Raw genomic sequence first — 18,922 nt, 5'->3', positions numbered from 1 at the left:
CACTTGAGCCCATGTATATATAACATGGATGCATTTTACATGCTCATCCTCTCTTTGTTCATCCTTGCAATCTGTAACCCAGAACTCAGATATAGAAAGCCCCAGATCACTTGTCTAATTCGGAAAATAGTTAATCTTTTTTTTTAAACAAATAGAGTTAATACTATTTTACAGTCTATGTGATATATGTGCCTATCCTCTGGATTCAACCCAAATATCTGTCCTTTTCATTCAGCTTTTAATTCACAGTTTGATGACTGAAAAACCTATATATTTTAGGATTTTTTTAGACTAGGAAAATATTCCATCCAATTGGATATAATGGCACCAACAAGCAAACACAAAACACGTGTTTTCAAAAATAATAATTAAATGATTTTTTAAATGAGCAAAACCGGTTTCACGAATGATGAGCTTGTTGATGGATTGTAAAAGGTTAGTCTTTTGCAGAATAAATTTATAAAGGTGAATACTTCGTTAGTAATTTTATAGCATGAGGAATATTTCCTTGTACTCTTCAAGGATCTGTGATTTTTACCTGTGTGGGTACTGCCTGAACACAGCCAATCCCTCCATTCCTAAGGAGCTTGTCTTCATGGGTGCTGGTGGTATAAAACTTCATTACCCTATGGCCAACTTGTGTGATGAGATTCTTCTAACTTAGCTAAGCTTGGACTTGATCAAATAACATAGTCATTCCATCACTGGCCCCAATAAATCTATGTTTTTCATCTGGGCAGCACTGATTACCGCTTGTGCTCACCTGGCATACCTCAGGAGGGGCCAGGATCACTTTCATACCACAAGAAGCAAGCAGAAGAAGTTTCTAGGCCAGTAGTTCTCAAACCGGCTTTGTTAACGAATTCTTCATATTACTTCCAGAGGAATCTTCCCTATATAAAAATCTTACCAAGTCACCCTTTCTAATCAAAACTTTTTGAACGACTGCTAAATATGGATCAGTCTTTTTTAGTTTGGGGTTCCTAACCTGGCACTCTATCACACTAACCTCTCTACATGTGATTTTCAGCCTTGTACTGGCCTGATTCCTGTGCTTGATGCCATACTCTTTCTTATGCAGAGAACAGCCTACCAACAACTCTGTCTATTGCATTTCTTCCCAGCACAAATGCCATCTCTTCCATATAGACTTTCCTGACCCTCTCCCTCCCCACCAGTCAGCAATGATTCTCTTCTTCATACTTTGAATAGTACTTGGTTTGGACCTTTCTCCTGCACTTATCTGTCATGTGTGTTTAATAGGTTTATTCTAAGTCATGCCCTCTCTCTATAAGGTCCATGAGGACAGGGGCCCCTCCCTAGCATTCAGCACAATTTTTTAAATGTGGTATATACTTAATATATTAATATGTTTAATTTATCTATACATATGTTTCTACATATGTTATGTTCATATATAAGTTATATATATATATTGTCAACATGTTGTATAATGAATACTAACACTGACTTGTATTTACATGTTACTTTAAGTTTCCTAAGTGCTTTACACATAGTATCTCACTTTGACCTCCTACTATCCTTATAAGTAGGTACTGTTATTATCATCTTACACATAAAGGTACCTGAGGCAGACAGAGATGAACCGACTTACTACTTGCTACCCAGTTACGACGTATCAAATTGGAACTCAAGTCTTCTCGACCGCAAGTCGAGAGCTCTATCCATTGCTCCACCTGACTGCATCTAAAAGCTTTCTACATAGAAATATCCCCCCTCAAAGGCATATAATGTTTGCATATTTGAAATCACTAGTGACAAATAGGAACAGATAAAAATGTAAGAAAGATGTCAACGATGATATCAGAATAATTGTAAATATGTATGAGAAGGTGTGTAGAAATAACAGTATCTTTTTAAAACTCAAGCTCTGCTATGGTTTAATAATAGATGCCAGAATATTAACACTGAAAAAGTACTGTCATGAATACATTATTTGCAAGAATGTGGGATAAGGGATACCTGATAAGTATAATACATTTATCCCAATGCTTTTGTTAAGTGGAATTACATGTCGTCATAACTGGCCACATATGAGGAGAATTCCATGCATATTGGAAAAGCAAATAACATAGCGTATTATGGGAGTTCAAAAAAAATAAGCAGAGATGTTTGAAAGGTGTATGAAAATGAGAGATAAAGGACATTAAGAGAGTTAAAGGCATAAGAGTGAAAAGCAATTGTTTTCACAGGGTTTATCTGAAAGTTCAAGTGGCTGCAGAGATATGGTATGCACCATTAAATTATGCCCTTGGGATTAATTAGCTGAATGCTATCGCTGCAAAATGAAGATAGTTACACTTATACCGCCTACCTCATGAGGTTATTGAGAAGATCAAATGAGATCGTGTGTGTAAAACATCTCATGAACCTTACAATTCTATATAAATAGTAGCTATTTTTGAGACTCAGTCATAGACCCGAGATTTTGCTGGTATGGAGAGCTTATTGTCATAGATCTGTCTCCCAGATCACTGAGAGATTAAGTGATTTGCTTAGTGTCATACTGAGAGTACAGTCAGAGTTAGGATTTGAACTCAGGTCTTCCTGGTTTATGGTCAACTTTCTAAGCCATCGCATGGCACTACCTCTTTATGTTTTGTTGTTTTTCATTTTTATTTTTTGCTCAGTCATTTCAGTCATGACCGACTGACTGTTCATGACCCTACTTGGTGTTTTCTTGGCAAAAATACTGGAATGGTTTACCACTTCCTTCTCCAATTATTTTACAAATAATAAAACTGAGGCAAACAGGATGAAGAGATTTGCCCAGGGTCACACAGCTAGTAAGTGTCTGAAGCTGGATTTGAACTCAGGAAGATGAGTCTTCCTAACTCCAGGCCCAGCAATCTATCACCTAGCTGCTCCCTTTTTATGCTACTTTGTTTTTTTTGTTTGACATGAACAGCTTTATTGGGTTATTTTTTTCTTTGGCTTATTAAAGGGGCTATTCCCTGACTACTTCTTAAAGAGGCCTATTCACTGCATGAGTATTACCTCCCTCTAAGTGAGTACCTGAAAAGGCCTTAGCCTAAAAGGTCAAGGTCTCCCATTGCATCCTGGGCCATCTCCAGTCATCTTGATGAATATTTGGTCACTGGATCCAGATGGCTCACGAGGAGAAAGTGTGACTGGTGACTTTGCACAGACCTCCCTCACTCAAAACAAAATTAATTGTAAGTCATGTCATCAAACGAAGGATGAATACAACAACAACCTTATACTACTATCATATTACTGTTCTACTAAAACCAGATTTAATGCTTCATAGTGGTTGAAATGGAATCTTGGGTTCTACAAGTCCATGCAGGTGGAAAGCAAACTAAAAGGTCTTACTAAGTTGGAAAAGCTCTAGGTACTGACGTAGACTGCATTTGGCCATTAAGAATTTTACATGAGGACTGGCTTGACTAAATTCAAAGATGTTCATCCCCAAACAGTTGACTCTCAAGTAATCAATGAGTTAAATTTTTCAGCCATAACCACTCACAGAAACCATCTATGAAGGAACAGAGGGGTTTTTATGAAATCATGAATATTTGAAGTACTAATACAGCCAGGTGACACAAGTACTAGGCCTGGAGTCAGGAAGACTTGAGTTCAAATCCAATCTCAGACACTTAGCTATACAACCCTAGAAAAGTCACCTAACCTCTGACTACTTCAGTTTGCTCATCTGTAAAATGGGGATAAGGTTAGCACCTGTTTCATAGAGCTGTGGAAGATCAAATGAAATAATGCGCAAACTTTGAGGTGCTATATAAATGTTAACTCATTATGCCAGAGCCACTTAAGCTCTGCCTCAGTTTCCTTATATGTAAAAATGAGGATAATAAGAGCTCCTATTCTATCCCAACAATCTTGTTGTGAGGATGAAATATTTGCAAAGAGCTTTGCAAATCTGAAATCATTATATAAATCCTATCATCACTGTCATCATCCATATTGATCCTTTGCACCCTTCTAAGGACAGAAACAATGAGAATGTCTAAAGACAGAGATTCTCACAAAGCTACTTGTGCACTCAATTCATGCCTGCGCAAAATAAGAAAAACTTCAGGGAGCTTTCAGGTGGTTCTTAATTCAGAAAAGTAAAATACAACAAAACCCTAAAGACTAAGGCATCTGAATAGGGTCTTGACATGTGATTTCATTAGTATGGGGAATTCCCATCTCAAGTCAACGGGTATTTATTAATTATTAACTTACACTGTGGCAGCCACTACTGTAAGCACCAAGGATACAAAGAAAGGCAAAAGCAGTTCCTGCTTTCAAGGACCTCACAGTCTAATAAGATCCATGCAAAGAGCTACGTACAAACAAAATGTATTCAGGATGCATTGAACACAATCTTGGAGAAAAAGTACTGGCATTAAAGGGACCCAGGAAAGACTTCTTGAAGAAGATGGAATTTTAGCTGAGGCTCAGAGGAAAGCAAGAGATCAAGACAAGGAAGAAATAAATTCCAGGTATGGGGGAGAACTGGTGAAAATGCACAGTCAGGAGTCCCAAGTGAAGAGTTTCCCTCTGCCAATGCCTGTTAGTATCTTCTCTGCCACCTAGAGTCTCATAGAGTTGCCCACAAGACTGAGACATCAAGTGACATTGTCCAGTGTCAGACAATCAGAATGTTTTAGAGGTAATATTTAAACTATCATGCTTCAATAGTTAGGGCAGCTGGGTGGTGCAGTGCATAGAATGCCAGGCCTGGAGTCAGAAAGACCCATCTACATGACTTCAAATTGGGCCTCAGATACTTGCGATTTCTGTGACCCTAGGCAAGTCACTTCAAACTGTTTTGCCTCAGTTTCCTGCAAAGTGAACTGTAGAAGGAAAGGGCAGACCACTCCAATTTCTTTGCCAAGAAAACCCCAAAGGGCGTCACTGAGAAGCAGACATGACTGAAAAATGACTTAGCATTTCTATAATTATCATATTCAGTGCACATAATGATACTTATGTATGTATATATGTGTGCATGTATACCATCTTTGTGCATAGATGATGACGATTTCTATCAGCTAGTTTGTACGTGTAAATTACTGTGTGATACCCATATAAATTCTCTTTCTGTTACCAGACAACTGATTTGATAGGCTTTCCTACCAGTTAGTTTTAAGGTTTTAGTTGAATTTGTATGAAAGAAAGAGTGAGAATATGTGATTGTGGCACCTTCTAGCCACTTTTCTATTGGTACTACTGCCTTGGATAATGTCTTGGGTAATCAATATGTAGGCCGTAAAGTCAATTTGCCTCCACCTTAGCCCCAGTCTTTCTAGCTGTCATGTAAAGGTTTCTTAACACTGGGAATTAAAGCTTAAATTGGAAAAACTCTATCCATTCTTACAGTGTCCAGATGGGTTCTCTGGTGCTTGGCTCGGTCACTGGAGTTACTGAAGGCTTTCTGACATCCTGGATGCTGGCACAGGTATGGTTTTTCTCCTGTGTGGCTCCTCAGGTGAATCTTGAGATTTTCTAGTCTCGAAAAGGCCTTTGTGCAGCCCTCAAACTGTAAAAAGAAAACATTTATTTTTTTAATTGTTGAGAGGGCCTTGAATTTTTAAGTCATGTCAGAGAAATACTAAATTTTTATTTTTATTAATCTATCCATCAACAAACTTTTATTAAGCACTCACTATGTGACAGGTATTATGCTAATTTGGAAAGACAGAAAGAAAGACAAGACTACTTCCTGCCTGGAGAGCTTTTGTTCCATTGAGGGGAAAACCATGTATGTAAATAGGTAGGTAAAAGATACAGTGTAATGGTAATTTAAGATTAATGTGGGTGGGGGTAAGAGTTAAAGATCTCCCCCACCCATTAAGAGGCCTCAGTACTTCTGTTAATTTCTATTGAGGCGCTGGGTCAGAGGGTCCTATCCTTTGGCTCTGAAAAGTATATAAATACTCTGAGGTGACGTTTACTTTGGGTCTTACTCACTGGAAGTATTTGTATGGCCAGATGAGACTCTGGGAAGGCACTAAGGAAGCCCCCCAGCTTCAAAAACCCAGATATTAGTACTCTCTCTGCTAACTATGTATGTATATAATGTTCAGAGTTGGAAGCCCTGTCCGTTGATCTTTATTTCTCTGTATTTTCTCTGAAGTTCAGGGTGCTGACTTTTCCCCCTGAACTAAGTAAATGATATATGTGCTTGATTAAAGTAGATTGTTTACCCCTGAAAAGTTGCTTTCCTTTTAGAAAAGCAGATCTAAGAAGCTGTACAGCAGGTCTTCCTGTGTATACTGGGGTCCTTGCTGATACAGGTAGATAGACAGCAACCCTAGGAGGAAAGGCACTAGCAACAGGGGACACTTAGAAAGATTTCCCATCAAAGATGGTGCTTGTGCTGATTCTTAAAAGAAGTCATGGATTCTGAGATCAGGGTGAAGAAGGAAAAGATTTCAAGTATAGCCATTGCAAAGACAAAGATATGGGAGATAGAATGTCCTACCCAAGGAACAGACCTTAGTCAATATAGCTGGATCATAGAGTATGTAAAGGAGAGTAAAGTGTAAAACTGGAAGGACAGAAGGAAACTAGATTGTGAAGAGCTTTTAATGCCAAAGAATTTAACTCTTTGATTCTGGAGGGAATAAGGAGCCCCTGGAGCTTATGGAGTAGAATAGGTAACAAAGTCAATCTTGAACTTCAAGAAAATCATTTCAGCAGGAGGATATCTTGAAGTAGAAAGAAGTTTAAGGAAGGGACACTGATTAAGAAACCTTTGCAAAAGTCTAGGTGAAGTGTGATGAAGGCTTGAACTCTAAGTGCCTAATAAATGCTTACTGATCAAATGAATGAAGTAGGGGGGTGGCTATGAGAGTGGAGATATAAATTATAAGGATTGGCAACTTTGTGGATATATGGGGTGAATGAGAGTGGGGCATCGAGAATGACTCTGTGAGAGCAGGATTTGGGGTGAAGAAGATGTCTCCGAGCCAGAAACTAAACTCATTGAGGAAGAAAGGAAAATGGCCTGGGGAATGGCAGATTAAAAAAAAAAAAAATCAGCAAGCAAGCACAGTTTTGAAAACATTCAGATGTTATAGGAACTGCATTTCTCCACCTACTATACATGTCACTTGATGTACCAGATTTGGGTTAGATTTTTGTGATTACTTATGTCAGAGAAAATTAGCTGTGAGCCATCTGGACAAGTTTGTAAAAATACAGTGATGCGTGTCTTAAAGATTTATTGAAAAATTAACACACTTTTCCATTCCCAAATTGGTCTAAATTAGAAGAACCAGGAGGGAAGAAACTTTCTGGTAACTGGTAAACTACCAAAAGTCATAGTAACAAATTAGCATAATGCAGAATGCAGAAGCCTGAGGAGCCATCATTAAAGGCAGTGTGTACACCTACTGGTGCTTCATAACCATATCATTTCTCTGTATCTTTAAAAATATCTTTAATATGAAAACAATATATGACCAAGTCACAAGAAGCTGAAAGAAAGTATCTGAGAATAAGCCACACCGAATAAGATGACCAGAGCAAAAGAAAACCTCTCTGTGGCAAAGACGTTTTCAAAATAGGTAATCCATTTGTTTGTAAACTCTGCTGTCAAACTGATAAAACAATATTATAGAAGAGGGAGGGTAAAGATGAAACTGTGAAAGTTTCAGAAAACTTCCTCAATGGTGCAGCAAGAGCAGAGAAACACAAATATTTACTTGAATTAGTTTCAAAAAAATTCAAGCTATTCTAGCAATTTTAATCCATTGGATCATAAGACTTGGAGCTATAAAGGGCTTTAGAGAATACGTATCACAATTTCCTCATTTAAGAGATGAAGAAGCAGAGGCCTAGGGTGATGAAGTCATTTACCCAAGGTCACACGTGTAATAAGTTGCAGAGTTGGGGTTCTAAGGACATTTGATCCAGACCCACTATTCTATCCACTACATCCCACGGTTCCATGTAACACACATTTTTTATGCATCTACAAAGCACAGGATAAATATAATGTAAACCCTATCCTCAAGGTGGCCTCGTGAATACTTCATGGAGTCATGAAGACCTGAGTTCAAAGCTGGTCTCAGATACTTACTAGTTTGTGAGATGCTGGTCAAGTTGCTTAATCTTTGCTCAACTGTAAAATGAGGATAATAACAGTATGTACCTTACAGGTAGATGTTGTAAGGATCAAATGAGATAATGTTTGTAAAGCACTCAGCATAGTACCTGGCACAGTACCCAGTGCCTGGGTGGGCAATATGGAAATACTTTTTTCCCCTCCTACCCCAAACCCCCTCTCCCCATATAAAGAGAGGAAGGACAAATACATAATTAACTCTGCTACAAAGGACAGTGAGATAATTATAAAGTACTTTAAGCAATGCAAGGAAGAGACCATTTTTGTGAAAGAGGAGCACTTCGTGGAAGCGGGCCTTGAAAGAAGAGAGAGACTTCAAGAAGGGGAAATAGGGGCAGGGAAAGGGTGACTAAAGTCTAGGGATGGAGAGCAGCATAGACGAAAACACAAGGATGGGAGAAGTCAAGGGGAAACGGGGGACAAATAATATAGAGAGTATATGGAGACAAAAAGCAAATAAGCCCAGAAAGGCAAGTAGAGCCAGATTCTAGAGTACTGTGAATTCAAGCTCACCAAGTTTAAATTAAATTACAATGGTATCAGGGAACTACTGAAGTCATGTGCACAACTCTATTGATATGCTGGGAAAATTATTCGGTGAATAGTATGAAAAATGGATTAGAGATGGCATAGAATGACTATAGTCAGATCTTAAACATTTAAAGCACATTTGAATATAGAGTTTTCACACTCAAGGACCATCTACAAATATAAAATGACCTATAAAATTGAAATAGCTCTTAAAATTTATCACCTTCAAAGATTCAGAGCCATGGAGAAGATTCAAGTCTTGAGATCCAAAATGATTCCCACTAAAGGTTAGAAGGTATAATTTGTATTGTATGACATAATGTCATTTATGGTTTTTCTTCCCTTATGGCCATGACTGGTGGAGAATATTATCATGAATGAGGCTATTTTCAAATGATCAAGCCTGCTTAATTAGGATCTTGATCTCTAAAGAAAAGGCATCCCACCTAAGTGGGGTGATCCAGTAAGCCAACCCACCATCTATTTAAATGCCTGGATTCCACATGCTGAAATATTTAAAGGAATTTATGAAAGTTGTATTTATTTTTGATTGGGAGTTATACTTGTTTCATAGACATATGTTGGTTTATTTCAATTTTGATATTTTGCTTAAAATAATTTTGGTGTTTTCCTGATTTCTTCTTCACATAAAAAAGAACAAATTTAGCTTGAACGGAAGATGATTGCTGATGAAGCCAAGGACTTTTACAACACAGCGAAAGAAATACAAGGCTGTGTGGCTTTTGGCAGTAGGACCTAAAAGGGAAGAAAAATAAAAGGGGCAATTCCCCAGGTTTTTTCAACTGAAGATAAAGGGACTAGGAGTTATCCCCTAATCTTTAGGTAAGAGCCTCTATTTATTAGGTTCTCACTGAATGACAACTCAGAGCAAACTCCTGGAGCTGAGCTTATTTAACTTGGCATCAGTTAATGAACCACACTTAGGGCTGTACTGAGCGTGTGGTTTCAAGGCATGCCAAACCTGTAGCCTGGTTCTGAGCATGGCTTCTTCTTGGCTTTGGTTCAGTTATGGGGCCCACCTGAGGGGTGAACAGGGCAGGCCCTAATGCCCTCTCCATTCCATATCTTTCCAAAATCTAAAGCAGAGAGAATATTGGGCTGTTGAAGGACCAACATAGCAGTCTGAGATGACCGCAGAAAATGAAGTCAGTATCTCTGGATGTCCTGGGATAACTGAGGCCCTCTGTGTCTGCTGTGGTGCTTCTGAACTTCCATTCAAGACTTGGAACCCAGTAGACAGGTCGTCGTCGGTGGATAGGCCAGTTCTTCCATGACCCCTCTAGACCTCAACTGAATTGCTATCAAGCATATAAATAATTAATTGCTAGTATTGCTGGGCTACAGTTGCTCCCAGAATGTTTACAGAATTCTATGCATTTGTGAATCCTAGGTTTTGCTGGCAATGGCAAATTCAAAGCTGCTAAGAGCAGTAGCTCACCCTTTCATAGCATTTACTAGTCTACACAAAGTACTTTCTCCATAACCCTCACCCCCTTTGAGGTTATCCAAGGATTATCTTTCCCAGTTTATAACCAAAGAATTGAGTTTAATGAAACTAAATGACTTGTCCAAGGCCAAATTGCTAGAAGATTCCAGAATATATTCAAATGTTAATGAACTACCTAAGGAGTTTTGCTCATTCCTTTAGATACTTTCTTACCCCTTATTGGAATCTCAGAGAAACTATAGTACAGACACAAATAAAATGAGACAGAGACAAATGATAGGGAACTATGGGAAAGCAAACAACCCCCCTTTTCCTCCTAATTAAAATCAGAGGAAGTGGAAGTAAAAGAAAATCCTGATTCCTACAGTTGTTAGTATCTCTCTTGTCCAAATTAATGCCATTAACTTGTATTTATATTTTTATTTTGTGTCTATTTTATATGTCTTTATCTCTGTATATGTGTTTCCTAAAAGAACTTAAGCTGTTTGAAGACCCCACAGCATCTAGCACAATGCCTAGGTATTTAATAAATACTCGTTAATTGACTGACTGCTTGATTGACACACTAAGAACAGAAAGCATACATAACACTCTTCATTGAAGTGCTGTGTCTACTAGGTGTAATAGTGGATATAGAGGAGAATAAAATATTAAAGGTTCCTCCTGGAAGAAACATTAGAGATCACATAGATCAACCCAGTCTTCCCTGAGCCCCCCTGATAAGTCAAATGACTTGTCCAAAGTCCCACAACAAGCTCAGATGCAGGACTAGAACACAGGACTAGTCTCTTATTTCTTAAGCCAGTGTTTCCTTCTACTGTGCCATATTGCCTCCCCCTTATTCTCTGAGGTATCGAGTACAATATATGGTCAAACCCAGAAGATTAAAGAGATAGCAGTCATATTTTGGGGCACAGTTGGACAATCTCATTCATCTAAGTATGTCAGATAATTCCCCAATATTCCTTTATAGGCAGTTCAAGTGACAATATATCGATACTGTGCAAATTATTATGCAACCACTGGGTCACTGGGCATTGAGCTACTCTCCCAGGTAGGCCAATGGGTATCTTTCTAGATAAAGTCTAGATAAAGTCCTTCTCTGCCCTGAGTCTTCTTACTCCTATTCCATAGGAATATCCTTAATCACAGAGAGATATAAAGATATATAGACAGATATTCTACTTTCCTTCTATTATATATCATGTCCCCTTGGTTGCAGAATAGATAGCTTATCCTAAGAGGAAAAGTGAGTCATAATTTTCAACCCGTGGCTTTCTCTGGCTTTGTAGGCAGAACACAAGCATAACAGATTGATATGAGATAGATAAATGTAGACTCTAGTGCACAACCTAGATGATTTGTGTCCAAGGAGGAATATACAACATGGTCAAGAAACACTTTCGATTGGCAAGAGGGATGACTTAGCCATGTAGCAGAAATGAGAGATAATAGCTGGATAGCTGAAATACTATATTGGCCCCCTCAAAAGAGTAAAAGAACCAGAGAAGGCATGAGTCTTGAGTGGAATATTTAAAGGAACCTTAAAGCCGCACATGGAAAAGAATGGTATAGGAAAAGAAAGGGTGGAGAGGTAGAAACCTGAATGGTTAAATGGAGGCTTCACACCACTGAGATCATTGACCAATTTAAACATCTTAGAAAATAAGGGAACTTAAAATGCCCTGAGTTATGAAATATCAAATGAAGTTTCATATTGAGGAGGATACAAACAAACAAACAAGCAAAAAAAAAAAAATCCCACAAGAAACCTCCCCCACAGTAATACTGTGGCTGTTTTCAAATCATAAGATTTAATTAAAAGTACAACTTCCTCAGTCCTCAGAAATCCTCTAGCTTGTAATGCTCTGCTAATTTTTTGGACTATTTTTTGTTTAAAGAATCAAAAACTGGGCTGTAATCATCGTCTATATATATATTGGCTTGATTACAGATCGTTGACATTAAGTGGCATTAAGATGACCTTTGAAATATTACTTTCCCTTTCTATTAGAGGCTTTTGTGTAAGGTACTGAAAATGAAAGGCTCATTAGACACCATTAAAATAGGATTTATTCCATATGTGTAACCAATAATCAAGGGGAATATTACTCCCTCCCCTAATCAGCTACTTAGTCTACTGAGAAGCATAAGTGTGTACCCCAAGTATTAATAACAGAAACCATTTCCTGATCAGGTTTCCATAGCATCTCTAATGTCAACAGACCAAAGGCAGAGGGGATTCTATGATACTGGACATTTTTTAATATACATTTGAATTCAATTAAGGTATCACTGTTTATGACCCTTAGCAGTCTGAGCTTTTACAATTTCATCAGTCAAGTTCAATTAATCCCATTAGTGTTGGCTGGTGCCATGATATGTTGTGTGGCTTTAGGAGCTGGCTGATGAATTACGTGCTCACTTACATCTCATGTACGGTCATTGAAATGAGAGGACTGAGAAGCATTAGTATAAAGGTCAGCAAACATTTTTAATGCTGTGGATATTATCACAGTAAATCCAAGAATTCTGCTCCACTAAGATTACAAGGGGGAATAATTCTGCCACTTAATGAACTCTAAAGATGGAAATGAAAATATGAGGCTTCTAATTCTCACAAAGATACAGAGAAAGAGGGAGACATATAGACAAAGCACTAGAGATAGGACCTGAAAGAGAATTCTCACAGATTAAAATGGGAAGTTCTAATACATGAATTCACTTGTTGATCAATTTAGTGAACAGGGCTATAAAGTAACCATCTGGGGTATAGATTCATAACTAGCCTAGGAACACTAGGGCTTTGGACCGGGGTGGGAAATTTAGAGGGCATATGTGTTCTTTCCAACTCAGATTCTATCCCTCAGTCACTCTAGTAACTAAACTTCATCCCTGCGCAACTGACTGTGTCTTAATTACTTCTCATATTATTTTATTATGAATTACAAAGTTGACTTGAGTGTGCATTTAGGGCAGCTCACCCAGTCATGGTGGACTGTCCTGGATAGAGGTTGCCTCAAGTACTAAAACTGCTGGTGGAGAAAGTTCCAGTCTTCAATGCAGTCATTTGCAAGGTATTAGGAAGAAGAAGCATGATTCAGAGATTCTGTTCCTTTCCTAATATCTCTTCAGCAGCAAGACACACTTGGAAAATTCTGGGGATTGGGTAAGGTCTTCTGGTGAGACCATCAGTCCACATCACAGGCCTTGCCAACAGGCCCTTCAGACACTCAAACATTGCCATCTGACCTGCTAAGACACCCCATGGTGGGCTTTGCCATCAGCCCTGAAGTTCTACTCTCTTATGCGTTTTCTCTCCCAGTGAGAATGGGAACTCTTGAGAGTAAGTACTGAACTGCTTTTTAAATTTGTATCCCCAGAGCTTAGAATGGTAATTAGTACATAGTTGTGTTAATAAGTTACTTATTAAATATTTAATAAGGACTTTCATTTTCTTTCTTCTTGAAAAGATGGAATAAGAGGACACAGAATGAGTCCTGTATCCCCCTTTCATTTCCAGGATAAGTTGTCAATCAATATCAAGCCAGTCAGACCTGAATAACAACCAATCAAAGTCTTTATTCAATTTGATGAATGGTTGACTGGCCCTGATGCTAACCAAAAATCCAACCAAACAATGACATTGGTACCAAGTGAGGGCAGACTTTCACCCTACATTTTAATTGTATCCCATAGTTATTTCTTTTATTACAGATGGATTCAGTCTACTGAGAAGCATAAGTGTTTACTCCAAGTACTAATAACAGCAACTCTTTCCTGATCTGGTTTCCATAGCATCTCTCATATGTGATACTGACAGTGAATGACCTCTGGTGAATATGAGGTCATCTCTGTAGCTAAAACTTAGTGTGAAGCATGACTAATAGAACAAGACAATAAAACAACCAAGAACCCCACATTTATTAACAAATTTCTGGCAAGTCTTGTCTTTAAAAGTCTTGTCAAGCACTTCGAAAAGTTGTACATAAGCATGAGTTGGGTAGGTGCCAGAAAGCATTGTCTTGAATAGAGAAAAATAATAATGGAAGAAAATGACATAGAAGTCAAACAGGAAGGTTCTAAAAGAGCATTTCAGTTGTTTGCTTTTGTTTCTTAATCAGTATTCTTTGCTTCATGACATATGGTTTGGCTGGTTTCTACTTAGTCGGTTCTGTTCCTAATGCATTCAGATCAGTCTTAGTCTCTTGAATAAATCTTAATACTGTACGACATTAATTTGTGTGAAGTGCTACATGAGGGGTGAAAAAAAGAAAATCATTCACATACTTCTAGGCTTTTAAGAACATCTCAATTCATATATTCATCACAGCAAGTAGAATTCTACTTTGTATTTTCTTCTCCAGTGTTAATTCCACAGTGAGAATGGGGAGAGATGAAGTATGTTTGTACCAGTCCCAAGACTTCACTTATCCCTTTTTCCATTTAGTCCAAAGTCACTTCTGTCAATGCTTGACCAAGCTCCCATGAGTTCTTTCCCTCATCGCTGTAGCTCTTGGGTCATACTTGATCATAAAATAGCAAATTTAGAGCAAAAAGGACCCTTGAAGGTCACCTTTTCCAAAATCAGCATTTTTCAGACAAAGGAGATGAAAGCCAGAGAAATTAAGTTACTTAACCCAAGGTTAGTTTCCTAAGTCTTCCCTTGAGGTATGAAGGTGAAGGAAAACATCACTTCATTTATAAAAAAAAAAAAAAAAGCAAGAGATTCGAAAGATGAATTGGAACTATGCCCAAGGGGTTATAAAACTATATATAACCTTGGACTCAGCAATACTACTGCTATATCTTTACCTCAAAGAGATCAAAGAAAGAAGAAAAGAAACCATATGTACACAAATATTTCTAGCAGCTCTTTCTGTGGGGCAAAGAACTGAAAATTGAGGAGATAACCATCAACTGTGGAATGGCTCAACAAGTTGTGGTATATGGTTGTGACAGAATATGATTGTGATATAAGAACTGACAAGCAGGATGCTTTTAGAAAAATCCTAGAAAGGGTTTTTCCCTTTCCCAAACCGATGCAAAGTGAAGTGAGTAGGACCAGGAGAACTACTGTACATAGTAATAGCAACATTGGAATGATAATCAATTGTGAAAGACTTAGTTACTCTTATCAGTATAATGATCCATGATAATAACAAAGAACTCATGATGAAAAATGCTATGCACCTTCAGAAAAAGAAATGATGAACTCTGAACGCAAATTGAAGCATATTTTTCACTTTTTTCATTTTCTTGCTCCTCCCCACACTAACATATAACATGGAAATATGTTTTGCATGACTGCATATATATAACAGATACCATATAGCTTGTCTTCTCAATGGGGTAGGGGAGAGGTCACAGAGGGAGGTAGATAATTTGGAGCTCAAAATTTTAAAAATGAATTACTATAAATAAAAATAGTAAAATCTTTGACATGAAAGCCTTGGTCGTAGATCTAGAATCAGAAGGAATTTCAAAGGCCATTTGGTCCAATTCCCTCATTTTGTCAATGAGGAAACCAAAGCCCAGAAAGGTTAAGTCACTTGAATAAGGTCATACAGGTAGTAAGAATCAATGAGGGGATTTGAAACCAGGTCTTCTGATTTCACTGTGCCATGAAGGGTGTGATAATCTCTTCACTCTAATTAAGTCAATACACCAAAGTTGTGATTAGTCAAAGGAGCCAAGAATCTAAGCAAAATTGCATTTTGTACTTTCAAACAGCACCTTTATGTGTCCAAGGTGTTCTTTGTGGTGGTGGCAGCAGGAGAGGGGAAGAGGATATAACACCTTGGCCTCAATTAGTCAGCCACTTTAGTTCAAGCCATGAATTTGGCATTCCAAAGTGGCAAAGAGTCTTGATTCATTCTGATTTTCTGGAAGTATTAAAGTTTTGTGGGATTAATATAAAGCCCCCTCTGTAATGTTTTCCTAAATTGCAATAAAGGAATCATAGTTTCTGTGATTTTCTTTTACTATGGTGTGCAAATTAAAGTCGTTAACCAGCTCATAAATAGAATTTCCTGGCTCATTGTGCTTCTTGGTTTTGATTAAAAATTCTGTAGAACACAAAGGTTACCCAGCTAAGCATTTACTGTACTTTGTAGTGCTAGAGCAGCCTGTCAAGAGGATCTGTTGATGGATATAAAACAGATGCAGCAAAATTAATATACCTTCAGTATTTTTAAAGAATGCCATCTGATATTTGAAAAATATATATGTATATATATATGTATGTATATAGTAAAACATGCAAGAGGTGATCTAGTCTTTGCATACTGCAAATTGCTGTTCTGATATAGCTTCATTTCTGTTTCTATATGTTTTTTGTTTTTCTCCTGGGCTGATATGGATAGAGGGTGGTGACATCAACAGATGGAGAATTTTGAATGGATTTTATAGGTAAAGCTGAGAGGGTCTCGGAAAGATACAAAGGTTTCTGAGGATATGCCTGTCTCCCAGCTGCTGTCTGTGGTCTAGATTTATGGCAGTCAGGTAGTACCCATCACCACAGGATAAGAAGCCTACAGAGGCAAACCAAGCTGCTTCAGAATAGCAATATACTAGCAACAAGGGTTGGGTAGCCCCTACCACATTGATAAAATGTTATTTCGGTTTGTTGTTGTTCAGTCATTTTGGTCTCATCCAACTCTTCATGACCCCATCTGGGGTTTCTAGGCAAATACACTGGAGTGGTTCACCATTTCCTTCTCCAACTCATTTTACAGATGAGAAACTGAGGCAAACAGGGTGAAGTGACTTGCCCAGGATCATATAGTAGTAAGTATCTGAGGCCAGATATGAACTCAGGAAAATGACTCTTCCTGACTTCAGGTCCGTTGCTCCATTCACCATATCACTTAGCTGCTAGCATATTGGCCTCTTATAGTGGAAAGAACATTAGATCTGGCGTTAGAAGGTGTGAGTTCAAATCCTGAATCTGCTCCTTCTTCCTTATGTGACCTTGTCCAAGTCACACAAAATTATAGGTCTTAGTTTCCTCCTTGGTAAAATGATGATGTTGGATCAGATTATCTCTTAGGTATATTCTAGTATTAAGTCCTTTAATTATATGACCTCAATGTGGAATCAAGCAAAATGTCCTAGAGATTATGAATGCATTTGGGTTAGCATGAACGAGGTAACTAAGAGAAAATGAAATACCACCAAGGGCCACCTATTCACAATTGTAAAAAAAATTGTCTAAATGACCAATTCAGAGACTTTTTCTGATCTCATGACCTTCCATAGTCATATGATATCCAAAATGATATCTATTTGTGTCCTTACCTACACCTGGCTCTTTCAATATAATATAGAAATAACATGATTCCAAAAAGGGGATAATTCAAGGTGATGGAGAAGGAAGGAGGATTATACAAAAGGATTCAATATTTCAGCAGTTCTGTGGTTAATATTGATGCCTTCTACAACAGAGCAGATTCCTTCCCATCTTGTGTGATGAGTGTCCAGTGTCTTCCTCTAAATCCTCCACAGGCAGCGCATCCAATGTACCTGCAGCTTTCCTCTAGATTGCTTCTGTTTCAAGGAGATATTTGTTTTTAGTTAAAACACAATATAATTTTCCAAGGGCAAGTCAGCCCTCTCTCCTCGAGTTCATTTTTAGGACTAGTTCATCATCCATTCATATTATCTATCTAATACATCTGTTAACACATCGTTTGCAAAATCTTTCATGGACAGCTAAGTAGTAGAAAAGTTGGGAGAAAAGAGAGAAAAGATCAGAAAAGGGTAAAAGAGAAAGATGCTTGACTAAACTCTCTATTTATTTTATTTCCAAGGCTCTTCATCTAGCAATCTAATGTTTCCTAATGAAATAGTCAGATATCCCTCAAAATGACGTCTAATGCTCATCAATACAAAAGCTATAGAAAATATTTATGGGCTTTAAATGCTAGATTTATGTGATCTAAAATTAGTGTATGTTATACATTTAACTGTTTTAGGAGTTACTCATGTGGGAAAACCATACTAATAGCAACATATGGTTGTATTTTTTTGTTGATGTCATATATTAACATCTTCATTGATGTTCTGAGAAATTTGTAGAAATGCTGATGGACTGCGTGAACCATTTCCCTACCATACCCTTTCTTAACCTGAACTAAAATATATACATTTCTATGGAGTACATTTTTTTTTTATTAGTAGTCCCTTGAGGCAGAAAAAGCATGTGCCCTCTTTATACCTCTAGAAAATAAACACCCCCAAAGAATTCTTCTTAAACAGACCTAATGGTTTATTTAGCTTTCTCAAATGCCCCAGAGACTGGACCCTCTTCCCCCCCATAATCCAGGACAAGAGAACCTCATTGGAGCACTTCAGAATGTCCATGGCCTGCCTCCTTATACAAAGAGGTCTTTGAGCCTTTTCTACCATTTGCCCCAGGTCAGGCTACCTCCATAAGCCAGTCCATGAATTCAGCGAGCATACCATGTGTCTGCCTGCTATGCTGTGGCTGGTAATTTCAGAACAGGGGCACAGCTTAGGATCAATCCTGAGGGATCCTAATTAAGTCTTCTCCCTCAGGGTGTGCACGCTCAGAGCAAATAGGCTGCCACCAAGGCCTTGAGTTTGCCCCTTCCAACTGGGGCACTTAGCTGGCGTACTCTCAGATGGAAAGGGTCATTAGAGCCCATCAATTCTTTGCCCTCAAAGCTAAGAAATGCCATCACAAATCAGCAATTTTATTAAGAATTGGCATCCTCGGTTGTATATAGTTAAGCAGTATATTTATTTGCTGAGATGAGTTTCCCGGGATGGGTGCTGAA

General features: G+C 38.0%; 1 protein-coding gene across 2 annotated transcripts in view; it reads right to left on the bottom strand.

Moving 5' to 3' along the window:
- Positions 1-18,922, bottom strand: part of GLIS3 (GLIS family zinc finger 3) — a 592,145-nt gene that overhangs the window by 152,663 nt on the left and 420,560 nt on the right. For both annotated transcript variants that reach the window (XM_072597414.1, XM_072597422.1), the window contains one exon: positions 5,369-5,530. In XM_072597414.1, coding sequence (XP_072453515.1) covers positions 5,369-5,530 — 162 coding nt within the window. The remainder of the gene's footprint in view (positions 1-5,368; positions 5,531-18,922) is intronic.

The sequence above is a fragment of the Notamacropus eugenii genome, chromosome 1 (assembly GCF_028372415.1).
Source record: "Notamacropus eugenii isolate mMacEug1 chromosome 1, mMacEug1.pri_v2, whole genome shotgun sequence".
Taxonomy (NCBI): Eukaryota; Metazoa; Chordata; class Mammalia; order Diprotodontia; family Macropodidae; genus Notamacropus; species Notamacropus eugenii.
Note: the sequence above shows the minus strand (reverse complement) of the source record. Positions and strands in the feature narration are given on the sequence as shown.